Here is a 15,287-nt window from a genome sequence, read left to right as displayed (position 1 = left end):
CCTACATTTTTCATTTTTCTTACATAAGTTGCACAAAGTTAAAAAAACAATGAAACAACATGTACACTTAAAAATAAAAGATATGGGAATGATGATCTTTGCATGGCAATGAGAGATTTGTACCACAAATCAACAAGACTCCATACTGGGCCAGGAAATAAGAAAATAAAGACTACTTTAGCACAAGTAATACATGAATTCCTTAACTTCCTAAATCAGTCTCAATAGTGACATTCTGAATAAAAACCTCAAACTTACAAGTGCATATAAAATGCTAAAAACTCTATTAGACTAGTTTAGAGAAATGTAAATTTATGATTAAAAAAAAAAACAAAAACCAAAACACATCTTTTGAATACAGCATGTCCAGAAAAATGAATCAGTACCAAATAGGGTAGATTGTGTGGTAATAAGACTGGATTCAATTCTATGGTAGTGTAAGTGGTCAAGTGTAAACACAAAAACAAAAATAATGCCATGCTAACTGCAGCTTTTTAAAACCATAGTCCTATAGTTCTTTGAATTATCTGACACTGACATGAGAAAAAACAAGGTTCCCAGGGATTCTGGACCACCTTTAACCTACAATAGAATTTCACTGGTTTAGCACCCTGTTTGGAGTGACCACACAGGTCAAGGCCTGTTTATAGTGAAATAACTTACACAACAGAGAGACTGAAAACATGCAAATAAACAGAACTCTTACATCTTATAGAAAGGACAAAACAGTATGCCAAAAATGAGTTTACCTAGAACCATGCTTTGGTATCTGTATGTCCAGTAACAGCAACCAGAAAGTTAGAGTTGTAAGAGCATGAAAAGAAAGCCAGCTTCTTAGTCTAACACTGCCTTAAACTAATATCAAAGCCAAGACCAAACATTTACATGGTCTTTCTTTCTCTTTCCTAGACAGAAATTGCCCAGGAGATATTCACCACAAAGTAAGGAAAGGGCTCTACAATTTGTAATTTCTATTCTCATGTAACAGACTCTTCTGTTCACATATGGGTTACCTTCAGCTCCCCTCATTTCCAAGTCAGAGTACTACAGAGATCTAACGAGAGACAAATATTGATGGAGCTTTGATATAAACCTGATCTTCCAGGCAAATCTATTCAAAATACAAAAACTGAGAAACAGTGCAGTATGAAAATTTATGGTTTTAGAAAGCCTAGATAATCCAAGATGAAACTGAAGAATACCCCTAAAATAAATCATGCCCACAAACATATAACTATACAGAAACCCATACCACCAATTAAGTAATACAAAATAGGAGAAGAAAGCAATAAATACTTACAGAAGACATATTTGACGGTGAAAAGATTATTTAAGGCACAAAAACATTGTCCATAAGGGAAAAAACTCAGAAATTCTACCATATCAAAAAGGAGAATGTTTATAAAGCATAATATTATTATTATTTCTTTAATTTATTTATTTTTTTTATTTTTATTTTTTTAAATTTATTTATTTATGATAGAGAGAGAGAGAGAGAGAGGCAGAGACACAGGCAGAGGGAGAAGCAGGCTCCATGCACCAGGAGCCCGATGTGGGATTCGATCCCGGGTCTCCAGGATCGCGCCCTGGGCCAAAGGCAGGCGCCAAACCGCTGCGCCACCCAGGGATCCCTATAAAGCATAATATTATAAACAATATTTAAAGAAAAGCCATTTTTCTCAGTTTGAAACACAACAGTCATAAAGAGTTATTATCCAGAATATATGACGACCTCCTAAAAGTATAATGGACTTCGTGTTGCGCAGCATCACTGAGCGATGCACACAAGAGTACTTCAGTTGTCTTAGGGTTCAAGTAGGTCACTGATATTTTAGATGTTTTCTATTTTATAGAAATTCTTGGTAGGTTATTATGTAGATATTCAAGAGTGTTTCGTGGCTTGGGAAAAAAATGTTGGAGTTTTGGATGAGCTAGGAACACGTGATTTTTCCTGTTTTTGAATAATATGTAGACTCTGCTACCTGAAAGTTCACACTGTAACACACTTCTAGGAACAAACTGGATCCCAATATTCAGGACTGTCTGTGTTGTTTTGTGTGTGGGTTTTTTTGTTTGTTTGTTTTTAAGATTTTATTTATTTGAGAAAGAGCATGCATGAGTACATGAGCAGGGAGCCCAACATGGGGCTCCATCCCAGGACCCCAGGATCATAACCTGCACTAAAGTCAGACACTTAAACTGAGCCACCAGGCACCCCTTGAAGTGCACTCCACAGCCTCTTCCCCAGATTCATGCACAACTGAAAACATCTTGGTGTGTGCATGACGATTTATTATAGTGGGTTTTTATTCAGACAGTTAAATCTCATAAACATTTCTGCAAGTCATCATAAGCAAATAGCCTTCAAACACTGGGGCATACTGATAATATATAGATATGGTAAAAATAGTAAAAGCATTAACGTACAGAAAGACAATTTCAGAATAGTGGTATCTCTGGGGAAGGAGTGAGAGAAAAAGAATCAAGAAGGGAAACAAAACCAAGTTTTAGCTATCTTTTTCTTTTTAAAGAGTGAGATAAATGGGGTGAGATATTAACATTAAAATATGGGATCACAGGTACATTTTTTCTGTATTTTTTCATAAAATCTGAAGGACCAATAACATTTTTAACCTGTCTGACTCATGCCAGAGGCCTCCTAACATTAAGCAGCCCACAGATTCACAAGAATCTGAATTCGATACTAAGCAAGAATCTGAACTTGATTTTAGGACAAGAGAACCAGCGTATCTGCTTTTTCCTGTCACCCTGACATCCTTCACGAGGTAAGTCTACCTCCTGTCAGAACTGCCACCCTTCCCACCTCTATCCTCAACCACTTGCTCACCCACAATCCCTCTACCTGTCCTATTATGCTCAGATCACAGTGGTCTTGCTGTTCCTGAACACAGAATGGCCTCCATCACTGGGCCTTTTATAAATCCTGGATTTTCAGGGCCAAATCTTCACCTTCTTCAAATTCTTGCTAAAATCTTACCTCTCAATGACCGCCTTATTTAAAATTGTAAAGTGGGTCCCCAGAATCTCTGATCACCCACCTTCTCTACTTCCCTTTTTCCTGAAGTACTTCTCATTTTCTAGCACACTGTTTAATTAACTTGCTTAACTAGAAACCCCATTATGCAAAAACCTTGGGGTGTTTCATTCTTGATAAATCACGAGTGCCTAGCACAGAGCAGGCAAATATTTGGTAAAATGACTAATTTCGATTTTTCTATGTTATAGTACTCTCTGGGATTAATACAGCAAGACACTATCCTCTACATCTCCAATACTCCCCAAAGTATATACTCCTCTCAAATGATCTGCTTGTCTACCCATTTCCTGTGGATTCAGATTCACAGAGTCTAATAGAGGGAGATACTTGATATTTGTGGAATGAATGAAATTTAATGTCTTGAATGTTAAAGATTAAGTTTCAGTGAGGGCAGGCTGCTTCTATTATAAACTCACACTCAAGTAATTGCAGATACCTCTTTGTAAAGGTCACCTTAAGGCATAGTCAAAGGGCTGCTACTTAATTTACACTTTCTTTCTACTACACAGGCAATAAAAAGATGCATTCAATTATGCCATAAAAATAAGCATTACCTTACACGCTCAAATCTGAAAGAAATCAGGTCAAATTTAATTAAGATCAGGTAGCCAGATTTAAGAAAGATGGTACTTATCGTTACCTTTTTATTATCCTCTATTTTGGCATAGAAGCAGTGTAGCCAAAAGAAGTTTGCCCATACTAATTAAAAGTTTCAGAGAGGGGATCCCTGGGTGGCGCAGCGGTTTGGCGCCTGCCTTTGGCCCAGGGCGCGATCCTGGAGACCCGGGATCGAATCCCACATCAGGCTCCCGGTGCATGGAGCCTGCTTCTCCCTCCGCCTGTGTCTCTGCCTCTCTCTCTCTCTCTGTGACTATCATAAAAAAAAAAAAAAAAAAAAAAAAAAAGTTTCAGAGAGCAATTTTTAAAATACATAAAAGCTGGTAGTAGCAAGTTGTAAAAATGGCCACAAATTCTTGGACCCATTCCCATTTGAAGTGGAGTCTGATTTCCCATGCCCTGCAATCTGGACTGGCCTTAGCGCCCTGCTTGTTAACAACAAACTGGAAAAGGTCATAGGGTTACAGCAGGTTTTTTTGGGAACACTTGTTCTGAAGCATTCCCTCTGGATCACCAGTCGCTGTTCTATGAGGAGCCCATTCCTCACAGGGAGGACATGTGAAAGTGCTCTGGTCAAGAGCCTAAGCTGAGCCCCACTGTTCAAGTCACTTAGGCCCAAGTGACCTGGGATGGAAGAAGCCTCCAGATGATCCCAGCCCCCAGCCATCTGAGTCTTCCCCAGTGGCTTGGGTCTTCAACCTCAAGCCCCGGATACTACAGAGCAAAGACAAGCCATCCCTGCTGTGCCCTGACCGAATTCCTGACCTACAGAATCTGTGAGCATAATAAGATGGCTGTTGTCTCACATCACTAAGCTTAGGGGGTGGTCAGAGAGGCAATAAATAAACTGGAAAATGAGTGCTAACCTAGAGCCTGTAACTAATTACCACATTTCATTTTATCATCACCAGCAGAGCCTAGATTTCATTCCTTAGTACAGATAAGTCATTTATGCAGAGGTCACACATCACACAGATTCATGCTCTACAACAGGGCAAAGAAATCATCCAAAACTCTGATAGCTGTTAGCTATTCATTTTAGTCACCTACGTATGCTGAATCAATAGGGTTGATGCACCTCGATGAAATAACTAGATAATTGCTAGCTATATAAATATATATCTCAAATCAAAACACACTATTTCTAATAACACCATAAGGGAAAGAGAGAAGATAATGTAGTTACTGTAAACAGGGGGTTACTCTCAAGGCTCCATGCTGTGTGTTTACAACATGAATGAAATATTTTCTTCCCTACGGAATCAATTCATGAAACTGAAAATGATCAACACTTTGAAAATCCAAAAATCTCTCACTACAGATAATAAGGAATATACTGCACATTAGAAAAAAAAAATATTAAGGTAAAATTCTGATTTAAGAAAACTGGCTTACATCAATCAAAATCAAATATACTACTTCCTTCCTGTTTTTCAAAGCAAATCAAATCAATCTTACCACAAAAATATATAAATGAAGAGTGGAGAGCTCAAGGCAGATAATATAAAATTCATTTTAGAAGCACTTAAAAAGCAACAAGTAAAATTAATGTATGTCTCATATTCACAATGGAAATATTTCTAGAAGTGAAAAAACAAAATTCCCAATTGTTCTAACTTTTCTGCAACCAACACTGCCCTCTAGTGATGCAGAAGAAAAGTAAAATAGAAACCAAGTATATGTTCATTTCAGTGTGTCAAGTTTAGACTAATTATTTCACCAAAGACAGAATAAACAAATTCAGGATGACTTTTATTACCTATTGTTAAACTAGAAGCTCTTTTAAAAGGCACTAAGTCAAGGACACTAATATATGCAAAGAGTGGCTTTTAAATACAATGGGAATGAAACATCTCAACACACAGTAAGTTACATCCCCATATAAAATTGTGCAATTTAAGAAAGACCCTGCAGCTTATCACCTAAGACTTATGAAGACAGGTAGGATAATAAGATTAAAGCGTCACCATCTGTAAACAAGAAAATTCAACAGGAAGCAAGCCAGGCTAGTTCTCACAGCTTTTGTGTACCGAATACACTGAAAAGCTGTCCTTAGCAACCAAGGCCTCACCACCTGCCAGCCCTGCCCAGCAGTAGACTCCTCATTTTAGGAAACTAGTTCAAGAAAAAGAGTTCATTTGGCTAAGTATTTACTGAGCATTGGAAATTTTCCAAGAAAACAAAGACTTACCAAGGGTGGTGCCATCCTGCCCCATGATACACTTCATCGAGGTGACAATCTGTTCCACAACAGGTGCGGACAGTGACGTGGCATATACTGCGCTATGAGAATGTGTTCGCAGATAGTCTATCAGCTCCTGGGAAGTTCACAGAAGCAAGTCATTAGAGGTAAAACTTGAACTCTCTGCAGTTTCACTGCCTTCCTTCCAGATGAAAGCAGCCTCTTCCTTCCTTCAACAGCATTGGAACAGAGACATTAATCTGAGATGCAAGGTCACCATGCTCAAAGTATACTATCAGCAACAACTAGGTCCAACACAGGGCAACATCCTCAAGCTTCATCTGGTTATTTAAACATGCCATGACATGAAAGAAAGAAAAACTAGTCTTAAAGAAGACCTCCAGCGATGCCTGGGTGGCTCAGTGATTTAGCGCCTGCCTTTAGCTCAGGGCATGATCCTGAAGTCCCGGGATCGAGTCCCACACATCGGGCTCCCTGCATGGAGCCTGCTTCTCCCTCTGCCTATGTCTCTGCACCTCTCTCTGTATGTCTCTCATGAATAAATAAAATCTTTAAAAGAAAAAAAAAAAAAGAAGAACTCTAAATTTGGAGAGCCTATCACTTAATGTTATAAACAGATCTACAGGGCAGCCCTAGTTGTGCAGCAATTTAGTGCTGCCTGCAGCCCAGGGCGTGATCCTGGAGACCCAGGATCGGGTCCCACATCAGGCTCCCTGCATGGAGCCTGCTTCTCCCTCTGCCTGTGTCTCTGCCTCTGACTCTCTCTCTCTCTCTCTCTGTCTCCATGAATAAAAAAATAAAATAAAATAAAAAATAAACAGATCTACAATGCTGAATTAAAGTGTTTGGATTGCCTTTTTTAAAAAAAATATCCGGGATCCCTGGGTGGCGCAGCAGTTTGGCGCCTGCCTTTGGCCCAGGGCGCGATCCTGGAGACCCGGGATCGAATCCCACATCAGGCTCCCGGTGCATGGAGCCTGCTTCTCCCTCCACCTGTGTCTCTGCCTCTCTCTCTCTCTCTGTGACTATCATAAATAAATAAAAGAAAAAAATTAAAAAAAAATATCCTCCAGATACACAGAGATTCACAGAGATTCATAAAATGTTATAAATATGGCAGAAATTAAATAGAAGAAATTCATTGGGTCTTTCATGAGAAGAAAGTCATCCACTGAATAAAAAAAACTCCGTCAGTTACAAGGAGTTCAAAACAATCAATTGTATAACCCTATTCTTTCCTTTTAACTTCACTAAATCTTCAAATAAAATGTGCAAAGTAGGTTATGTACCAGGACCCAACAAGGAAACATAAAATAGGACTATACAACAGTGTATCACTTCAAAAATACTAAAAACTGTACAAAGGCCATAAAGCCAAAGATATACCATACCTATATGATTTCCCAGAGTATTCTGTTAAGTCCTTTGGTTTTGTAATAAATCTTACCAAAAAGCAATCAACTCTCCAAAGTGAGCCTGGTTCCATTAACAAAAATTTGAGGTAAAAATCTATCAAACTTGACTAAAACCACTAATGAGTTTTCTCTAAAAGGCAATCAATTATTAAGAGAAAGTCCAGGCTTTAAGCCTCCCAATGTCAAGTTTTAAAAAGGAATTACAGATGTTTATAAGCTCCTAATACATGCTACATACAAATACTTGACAATGTGCTTTTCTTAGTATTATGGAGAGGTTTTTTTTACAATAAGTTTTATTGAAATGCTTTTCCAAAGCATACAGTTCAGTGGCTTTTAGTATATTCACAGAGCTGTGTGATTTTCATCACTAATTTTTAAAATTAATTAATTATTATTTTTTAATTATTTTTAAGTAGGCTCCAGACCCTGTTGAATTTTCTTGTCTACAGATGGTACTTGAACTCATGACCCCAGGATCAAGAGTCGTATGCTCTACCAATTGAGCCAGCCAGGAGCCCCAGTCTAATTTTAGAACATTTCATTATCTCAGAAAGGAACCTCATATCTATTGGCAGTCACCTTCCACTCCCCCCATGCCCTCAGCCCTTGGCAACCACTAACCTACATCCTATCCTGATTTGTCTGTTATGAATATAACACAAAAGAAATAATACAACGTGACGTTTTATGACTGACTTCTTTAACATAATGCTTTCTAGTTCATCCAGGCTGTAGCACAGACATACACTATTTTTTCAACCCTTACTACAATCTTTTAAGCCAGGCATATTTATCTCTGTTTTACTGATAAGGAAATGAGAAGGTTAAATGCTTTGCTGCAGGGCTTACAAAGTTAGGGAAATATTCAAACCTAGGTCTCCTTCTCATGGTTCAACCATTTCCACCACATTGATTCTCAAATGCCTTATAGTTCATTACATAATTTTTAAATTCAAAAATACAATGCCTTATAATAAACCAGAGCAGGCAAAGTAATTTTTCTTCCTGTCTTTACGCTCACCCAAGATGCATTTGAGGCCATGGGCAGGGAAACTGATCCTCTATTCCCACTGGCTCTCATTATAAACTCACTACTTTTGAAATTGTGGGCACAACTCAAACCCAGTAGAAGACTGTGGCAAACAGGCAGCACCACTGTGCATCCTTTCATACAAGAGGGTGTTCTGTATCTCAGACCAGCATGTAGTTGAGAACGAAGCTCAAATAAGAAAACAACAAACAATGAACAGAACCAGCCTTTCGTTCATCAGAGTCACTCACTGAGCAGCTGAAGTATGAAGCCTGCTGGTGCTGTAAGCCTAAGCCACAAACAAATTAAGGATCTCCACATCCCAGTTCAGGACACTTATCTGCTACACGTAAGTTACCAAATCGGGTAACCAGAACCTCTACCCTAAACTGCTCAATTTGCATGGCCCATTTACCTTCTTGCCTCCAATGTATCCTCCAGAAGCACCAAAGCTCTTTGTGAATGTTCCCATCATAACGTCCACATCCTCAGGATCCAGGCCAAAGTAATCTACCACACCTCGACCTGAAGGGCCCAGAGCCCCAATGCTGTGAGCTTCATCTAGATACAAGTATGCCTTGTATTTCTTCTTAAGAGCAATCACTTCAGGAAGGCGAACAATAGATCCCTCCATGCTGGCAAAACAGAAAAAAACAAATACACTGAGACTTTTCAACTCTCAAAATTAGGAGTTGGCCACCTTACTGTTACTATTAATTTTTTTCAGTTTATTGCTTTTTAAAAATGGCTTGACAACTCTGCCTGTGATTTTAAACTGACAAAGTCAGATGATGCCGTGGCTAGGTAGATGTCTAGGGGAAAGGAAATGGGATCTTTTCAAATAAGTACCAGAACAGAATTAATCTTACTTCACCACAGATGGATAAAGGTCATAGCAGATTCTTCTAACACTTGCAGTTACAGGCTACATTAGATTTTGCATTACACTGCATATATAATTTAAAAAACAGAATAAAATAAAAGAATAAAGAAGACAGGAGGTAAGAGAGTAAGTGCAAGAACCCAAATAAATCAGAATAAAATCTTTCTTAAAATGAAATTATGTATAATTTGTTTTGATACATTAGGAAACATATTCTACTTTTTGCCCCTATATATACATTCCCTCTACAAACTGTAGAAAAATAGGGGATGCAAAAACAAAGGGTATTTGAAGACCATTAGCACAATGGAAAGAAAAAGAAAAGCCAGATAAAAAGACTTCTATCCTAGTGCTAACTCTGCTTTTAGGTATTTTAACAAGTCATAAACACTGTCTCCTTAGTTTCCAGAGGGGTCCAGATTACTGTTCTCTTCTGCTTAAAAATTCTAAAACTTCACGAAGCCACATCAGAAAGATAAGAATAAGAAAGCAGGATTACCTATAGATTCCTTCCACAAGGATTAGAATTTTCTTCCAGGGCCTTCGTGTCCGAGGCTGACCATAAACAATGGCATCTTTCAACAGCTTCTCTAGGCTTTGCATATCTGTACCACACAAAAAAGAATTTCAGCACAAAGTACCTTCCTCTTTCTGACCTTTATTTCAGAAATGCAAATATACATTTCTTATTCAGGGAGTGTCTCTCAGATAGTAAAAGACATTAACGTAATCAGAACTGAGCAGAAAAGATAAGGCAAAATGGGTGAGCTACTGCTAACTTGAATTGAATGACAATCTCCTCTAAAATGTAATGAATGTTCAAAATCACAGAAACTCCACTAAATGACTGTGGCACAGGTGATTCCATTCATTAGCATCCTTGTGAAATGACTGATGTTTCATGTTAAATACCCTGGCCTTTCAGTTAGCGCCTTTTTTTTTTTTTAATAGAATCAACTGTATCTTTAATCCTAGTGAGTCATTCAGAAATAGATGCATAATGAAGGCTGAGAAAGAGAGTACAAATAAACTACAACAAATATATACACCTCCTAAAAAGCAAATACGGGGAAAATTTAAAGTGCATGCATCGTTCCCTTTCATCTAGGATACACTCAATAAACACCTGTTAAATAGCTTTATCTTAGTAGCTCAAGGTACACCAGTTTGGGCATACATCAGACTACGTGATAAGAAAGCTTGGCAATCAGTTCAAACTGTTCCATGTTTGACTTGATCAGTTGCCTGTACATAATCAAGCTCTCGTGGCTCTTTTGGTCCTTAACGATGGTTAACAGGCCCAAAAGCAACTTGGCTGGTACTACCATTAATGAGGATCATAATTTGCCTGTTAAAGACAAATGCTTTGAAGACCACTGTTACCACTACAACAGACTTTATACTTAAAATACCTGCCCTGAAATAATAGCCTTAAGAAACTTCCCCCCAGAATCTATGCAATATTAAGTCTGGGGAACATTTAACAGGCATCCTATCATAAAATGTGATTTTATATTCCTTATTGCTCAGGACTGAAGGAGGGGGTTACAAAAATACACGATTTTGCTCTTTCCATGAAAGGATTTTGGTTAGGAAAGAGAACTAAGGTAATAAAAACACATACCACAAATAAGATGGCAAAGGTTGTGACTGTTTATATCTTCAGTTATTCATAACAAAACAATCTGCTACCTAACCAAATCTGCCAACACAGAAGTATGTATGTCTGTTGTGAAGCTGCTACTTCTGCTACAGAGACCAGTGTGTGGCGATCACCAGGAGACAAATAAAAATGCACTCATTGTTTTAGTTTCCTCTGTTTACATACAGAAAGGAAGAGAAAGATACTGACTCAAAAATTTTAGATGAAAGGAAGTACCTATAGTGGAATGCCTGACTGTATCACCTACTTAAGAAAAAAAATTCAGTTATCTCTCTCACATTATGCTCCCTAGATCCCAAGGAAATTAAAGATTTAAATAAAAAATATACCACAAAATCATAAAAAGAAAATACAAGAGAATAACTTTATGATCTTAGGAGAAAGGCATTATGCAAATCTAAAATTCATAAGACAATAAATGTGCCAAATTCAACATTTTAATAAGTCTAAAGCAAGACACTAAAAAAGTTAAAAATGAAATTAAAAATATTGCAACAGGGCAGCCCCGGTGGCGCAGTGGTTTGGTGCCGCCTGCAGCCTGGGGTGTGATCCTGGAGACCCGGGACTCTGGGCTTCCTGCCTGGGGCCTGCTTCCCCTCTGCCTGTCTCTGCCTCTCTCTCTCGCTCTCTCTGAATGAATAAATAAATAAATCTTTAAAAAAATTTTTTTTAAAAATTGCAACATACAAGAAAGAATAATATAAAGGGCTCTTATACTCAGTGAAAAACAAACAGTTTGAAAATGGCCAATTCACAAAGAAATACAAACAAGATTAACTGTATAAAGAAGTTGCTTGGGACACCTGGGTAGCTCAGCGGTTGAGTGTCTACCTTTGGCTCAGGGCATGATCCCGGGATCCGGGATCAAGTCCCACATCGGGCTCCTTGCATGGAGCCTGCTTCTCCCTCTGCCTGTGTCTCTGCCTCTCTCTCATTGTCTCTCATGAATAAATAAATAAAATCTTAAAAAAAAAAAAGAAAAAGAAGTTGCTTAACACCTAATAATCAAAGAAACAGAAATTAACCTGTTATTGACTTATTAGATTAGAAAGTATTTTAAATGATTCCTAATGCCCTATGTTGGCCTGTGAGTGGTCACCATCATGTTGTTGAGTAAAAATTTGTACCATACTTGGAGGCAATTTGAAAAAGTACAACACTTTTTATAACCTTTTAACCAGGAATCCTAAGCCTGCTAGGAATTTATCCTAAGGCACGAATCAGACCACTGAGCAAAAATGTGAGTGTAGGTAGTACTGTTTCTAGTAGAAACATTTAGAAACAACCCTATTGTCCAAACTGAGGGATGGATTGGGAAGGGCAACTGCAGATGCTGCCTGGCACTCTGGCATTAGGGGAGGAGAGTCACATGTACTGTCAAACAAAGTTCACAATGCATTGTAAGGAAATAGGTTACACAACTGTGATTAATAATGCCATGTACTGGGATCCCTGGGTGGCGCAGCGGTTTGGCGCCTGCCTTTGGCCCAGGGCGCGATCCTGGAGACCCAGGATCGAATCCCACATCAGGCTCCCGGTGCATGGAGCCTGCTTCTCCCTCTGCCTATGTCTCTGCCTCTCTCTCTCTCTCTCTCTCTGTGACTATCATAAATAAATAAAAATTAAAAAAAAAAAATAATGCCATGTACTTTATAAAACAAAATACTATCATTCTCATTATAAAACATTTTAGACAAGACAAAGACAGAAGGAAGAGAGTTATTATCATCCGTAAACTTCGATCCAGAGTACAGATCTAACATTTGGGTGTTTATTCTTCCAGACTTTTGTCTGTACGTGTACACATTGTGGCAAAAAATGACATTAGATGTGCAGTTTTGTAGTCTTTCTTCCCTATATGTGAGTATTTTAACTACAAAAGTTACTTTTTATTGTAAATATTTTAATAATACACAAGATACTTCTACTTAGGGAGAAAGTTCTGGCAGTGCCACCTTCCTCTGTGCCTTTGCAGCATCTGTTCATATGTGTATTCTAGTACCTGTTCCGTATCTAGTACCTGTTCCGTTCTGTTTGTCTATAGTCTTTTCATTAGCCAGTCAGAGATCCTTAAGATGAGACCCTGCTTTATTCATCCCAATAGCCCTGGTGTTATGGCAAATTACACCACAGGCATCTAGTAAATACATATTGAATAAATAGCTTGTAAACAAGGAAGATGAAAAAGTTGAAAGCTAAATAAAAGGAGAGTGTGGTATTTTGTACCAAAAGGCTTCCTTCAGCCTCTATTTCTAATGAGGAAGAGAATAATTTTTTTTTAGGAGAGAATAATTTTTAAAAGATTGGACCAGAAGGACATTTTAAATGTTGTATATGCTTTATTTATAGCTTTTTTTTTATTTATAGCTTTATTAATGTAACTAATTAACTACTGCCATTAATCCAAAAAATAACATTAAGGCTGTAATGAATTCCAAATCAAACTCACTGTTGTGTTTGAAGATTCGAATGGTTGCTCCTGAGAGTCTGGCTCCTAGAACCAGCGATGCATGGTTCAGTTCATCACTCAGAATCAGGCAACCCTGCAAAATCACAAGCATAGGAAAATAAGAAGTTAGGTGGAAAGGTTTAGTTACACAAATTACAAAATGCTAAAATAATAATGCTATCTTATTAAGGAAAGCTTACACAACAACAAAATTATCAATTTCAAGAAGAAGAAAAGAATGCACATTTTTGCTTTGCAAAATTAACTTAGAAGTCAATAAAAAAAAAACTCTCACCTTTTAATTTCTTCAGTTCTGTGACTGACTTAAATATTCAGATATACAGCAACAGGCTTTTATTTACATCTAAAATCTGCTATATGAGATAGTCTTCATAGGGTTTCAATTTCACTGGTCTGATGGCATGCCGTATGAGTTTTAGTATGATGTCCTTTATTATTTGTGGGGAAAAGTGGGGGACAAGGGAGCTGAGGGAGTAAAGCCTGTGGAGACAGTGCATCCTTCCTCTCACTCCTAATCATAGCCTGAGTTCAATGAGGGTTCCACTTACCAATGTTTTCCTCACTGACTGAAGTGTAGGCCTCAGTTTTGCCTTCAAAATCTCTCCATAAGCTCTACTTTAACATGTAAACATGAGTTTCTACTAAGGCAACAAGAAAAGGCTGAAGTTCTCAGGGACTTTATTCCTTCTCACATTCTTACTCTTCAACCTGTAAGATCTGAGCTCAGAAACAGGTTTTTCTGTCAACAGTGGCCTCAAAATATCCAATTATGACTTTAAGAGTGAGGTGCAGAAAGTATCAGCATGTTCCCAGGAGAACAAGAGAGAAGACACATATACACACACACCGATTCATAACAGAATATTCTTAGAGGGATACTTAAACTTGTATAGCAGATGTCTGCAATTTTTACTGTGTGCAAGTTATTATAAGGATAAAAAGCTACCTAGTTACAAACACATACATTTAAAAAGGAAAAGTAGAGTTGCAGATTTACCAATATGGGCTGATGGGTTTTTTTTTTTTTGGGGGGGGGGGGTTAATTTATATGTAATGTGTATACATGCACACAGACGTGCGTATGCATCAGTCAATACATGTGCATCTATTTTTCTAGTTCTATGCACTGAGGGACAAGAAGTAGTGACACCCAACTAGCCATAAACACAACAGACCTTGATTTCTAAATACCATCCTCCAGTAAAAGGAACCAGGGCTCAATGGTGAATTCATGGATCCCAAGGCTAAAATAGGTTTGGAAGAAATTTAAAAATTTAAAAAGCCCAGAGCCTCTTATGCTACAAAGTAAGAAAAGTGCTCCTTAGAGGGGGAAAAAAAAAGCACAAGCACATATTCAAATGGCACAGGAGCCCTCCTGAGAGATCTCCTAACGGCCAAAACTGGAACAAAAATAATATTTTGAGCGATGTTGGATTCAAATAATAAAATATTCACAAATCTAGACCACTGTAAATGAATAGGGGAGAAGCAATAACTCTTCAGAAGAGTCATGGTAATGAAAGACAAGGAAAGACAGGAATTGTTACACACTGGAGAGTAAGGAGATATCATGCAGAGATTCTATAGAAAATCTGGTAAAGTTGAAATGAGTTCTGTACTTTAGTAATTAGCATTGTATCAAGGTTAATCTCTTGGGTTTGGTAAATTTCACTGTTATGAAAGATACTAATATAAAAGGAAGCTAATATAAAAGGAAGCTGAGTGAAGGGTACACAGGAACGCTGTATTCTTTTACAACTCTTCTGTAGCTTTAAATTAATCTTTGAAAAAAATTGTGAAAATTTTTTTTAAAAATAAGAGACACTAGGGAAGAAAATGATGAGATACTGAATTTCTCTTCTGCAAGTCTTCAAACCCTTTACTTACCATTCTAGGCATCCCGCTATACCTTAAAAAGATCCCACTCCTTTCCACTCTATACAA

The 15,287-nt window shown here is 37.8% G+C and overlaps 1 protein-coding gene across 2 annotated transcripts in view; it reads right to left on the bottom strand.

Annotated features, from left to right (window-relative positions):
- SPTLC2 (serine palmitoyltransferase long chain base subunit 2) overlaps positions 1 to 15,287 on the bottom strand; it is a 110,549-nt gene that overhangs the window by 50,478 nt on the left and 44,784 nt on the right. For both annotated transcript variants that reach the window (XM_041758800.1, XM_041758801.1), the window contains exons 6-9: positions 13,323 to 13,416; positions 9,710 to 9,815; positions 8,743 to 8,962; positions 5,868 to 5,994 (exon numbers count right to left, since the gene is read on the bottom strand). In XM_041758800.1, the coding sequence (XP_041614734.1) occupies positions 5,868 to 5,994; positions 8,743 to 8,962; positions 9,710 to 9,815; positions 13,323 to 13,416 (547 nt within the window). The remainder of the gene's footprint in view (positions 1 to 5,867; positions 5,995 to 8,742; positions 8,963 to 9,709; positions 9,816 to 13,322; positions 13,417 to 15,287) is intronic.

Source organism: Vulpes lagopus, chromosome 6, assembly GCF_018345385.1.
Source record: "Vulpes lagopus strain Blue_001 chromosome 6, ASM1834538v1, whole genome shotgun sequence".
Classification (NCBI taxonomy): Eukaryota; Metazoa; Chordata; class Mammalia; order Carnivora; family Canidae; genus Vulpes; species Vulpes lagopus.
Note: the sequence above shows the minus strand (reverse complement) of the source record. Positions and strands in the feature narration are given on the sequence as shown.